Source organism: Sapajus apella, unplaced genomic scaffold (assembly GCF_009761245.1).
Source record: "Sapajus apella isolate SASKATOON/1434 unplaced genomic scaffold, GSC_monkey_1.0 scaffold13, whole genome shotgun sequence".
NCBI lineage: Eukaryota > Metazoa > Chordata > Mammalia > Primates > Cebidae > Sapajus > Sapajus apella.
Window position 1 is genome coordinate 35,642,220 of NW_022436953.1, and position 1,975 is coordinate 35,644,194.

The 1,975-nt window shown below is 62.5% G+C and overlaps 1 protein-coding gene across 7 annotated transcripts in view; it reads right to left on the reverse strand.

Moving 5' to 3' along the window:
* CFAP46 (cilia and flagella associated protein 46) overlaps positions 1-1,975 on the reverse strand; it is a 117,191-nt gene that overhangs the window by 44,879 nt on the left and 70,337 nt on the right. For all 7 annotated transcript variants that reach the window (XR_004270094.1, XM_032282057.1, XM_032282058.1 and 4 more), the window contains one exon: positions 1,367-1,513. Coding sequence is in view for 6 of the 7 variants with exons in the window: in XM_032282057.1 (XP_032137948.1) it covers positions 1,367-1,513 (147 nt within the window). In the remaining variant the exon portion in view is untranslated. The remainder of the gene's footprint in view (positions 1-1,366; positions 1,514-1,975) is intronic.

The following is a 1,975-nucleotide window of genomic DNA, read 5'->3' on the forward strand; positions in this document are numbered from 1 at the left end:
GACCTGCACACACCTGTCCCCTGCCTGAGACCTGCACACACCTGTCCTCAGTGCCTGAGACCTGCACACACCTGTCCCCTGCCTGAGACCTGCACACACCTGTCCCCTGCCTGAGACCTGCACACACCTGTCCCCTGCCTGGGACCTGCACACACCTGACCCCTGCCTGAGACCTGCACACACCTGTCCCCTGCCTGAGACCTGCACACACCTGTCCTCAGTGCCTGAGACCTGCACACACCTGTCCTCAGTGCCTGAGACCTGCACACACCTGTCCCCTGCCTGAGACCTGCACACACCTGCCCTCAGTGCCAGAGACAGTCTGAACCTCTCCAGGCCTTGATGGGCATCACTGAATTTTTATACCCTTCTAGGTTCTTCTCTCAGAAAAAGTGATAGGCTGTCTGGTTCTGCAGCTCTGCCTCACCCTCCCAGTGAAAGCAACTCTAAAATCTGGACACAAGATGTCACCATGTGTCTGCAGGTGGGTTTGTGGGGCAGTCAGTGCTGACAAGAACTCCGCCAGAGTCGGAGTGGACCTGTACCAGAAAGCCTCATTTCCGCCCAGGTGCTGGGCCTGTGCAACTACAACTGGCACAGAGCGAAGCCCCCACGGGCCTCCATCCACCCTGGCGTTCTCCTGGGGCTGCCGTCCCTGTGGGGTTTGAAACCCGGGGAAAGCAGGAGCGCAGCAGGGGAGGAGAGGGGGCTGGAGCTGGGGCAGGGCCTGTCCCAGGAGGAGGGGCACAGGCGAAGGGCCGGAGGTCCACACTCCCCCTTGGGGCTGTGAGCTGGGCTGGGCTGGGCTGCTCACGGCAGAGCAGGATTTCACAAAGCCAGGCGGGAACCTGCTGAGACAGAACAGCTGCGGCACCCACAAGACGGGGCCTCGGCAGATGTCCTGGGGCTTTCGGTGGGGACAGTAAGGGTCGCATCCAGAGAGTGAGGGCAAAACGAAGCAAGACTAGACCAGGCTCCGACCCCTGGACCAGGCGGCCCTGCGCATGATCCGCCTTCTAGAACAAAGTGGTGCTTTCGGCACTGACGCCCTCTGGGGTTCTCCAAGTTCTCGTCCAGCCTCAGAAGGAAAGAAACTGACTGGCAGGAGGCAGAGCTGAGCCAAGGACACACGAGAGAAACGCGGCCACAGAGAAATGTGGTCACAGAGAGACACGGTCACAGAGACCACAGCAGGTACTGGAAACAGAAACTTCCGCAAACCGTGGGTCACAGAGCGAAAGCCGGACCGACAGACAGAGGACGCGCGGGACCCAGGCCACGGAGGCAGGTGGGCTTCCTGGAACCGAACACTGCTCCCGCCCGCAGCCCCTCAGCTGTGCGCAGTGTGCTGGGAGGGGCCCCTCACCTGGAAAGCCAGGTGAGCCTCGGACAGGAGCAGCCGTGCAGGCTGGTACATGCTCATCTCCAGCAGAACCTCTGCCTTCAGCATCCACAGGTGGGGATAGGACGTCCCATCGAGGCCCCTCCCAGTCTCCCCATTCATCTTCAAAATCTGTAAGACACGGCAGCCCCAAGCGGCCCAGTCCCGACACCTGTGACCTCTGAGGGGGTCTGTACCGCACTGTGGGTACCTCGCAAGCTCCCCGTGAACCCCGAGGCCACAGCTCAGGCCTCTGCCATCTCCTCCCACAGACCTCCCACGCCCCATGCACCCCCCTCTTCCCCCGAATCCTTTGAAGCCAACCAAGCCCACCAGTGGCCACACAGAGCCTTCCGGACTCCACGCACCCATAATCAGGGTGTAGGAGCCCGAGCCCACCTCAGACCGCCAACCAACTCGCCATCTAGGCCTGCCCTGCAGCCCTGCACCCGGCCTTGCTAGGGTGCCCCAGGGATTGCGCTGGTGGCTGAGCTGCTGTCTGGGATCTGGGCCCACGCCACAACCCCCCGCCTCACTAGGCAGAGGCCCCCCACAGCATGGGCCGGTGGCTGAGCCCCTGCCCTGGGATCTGGG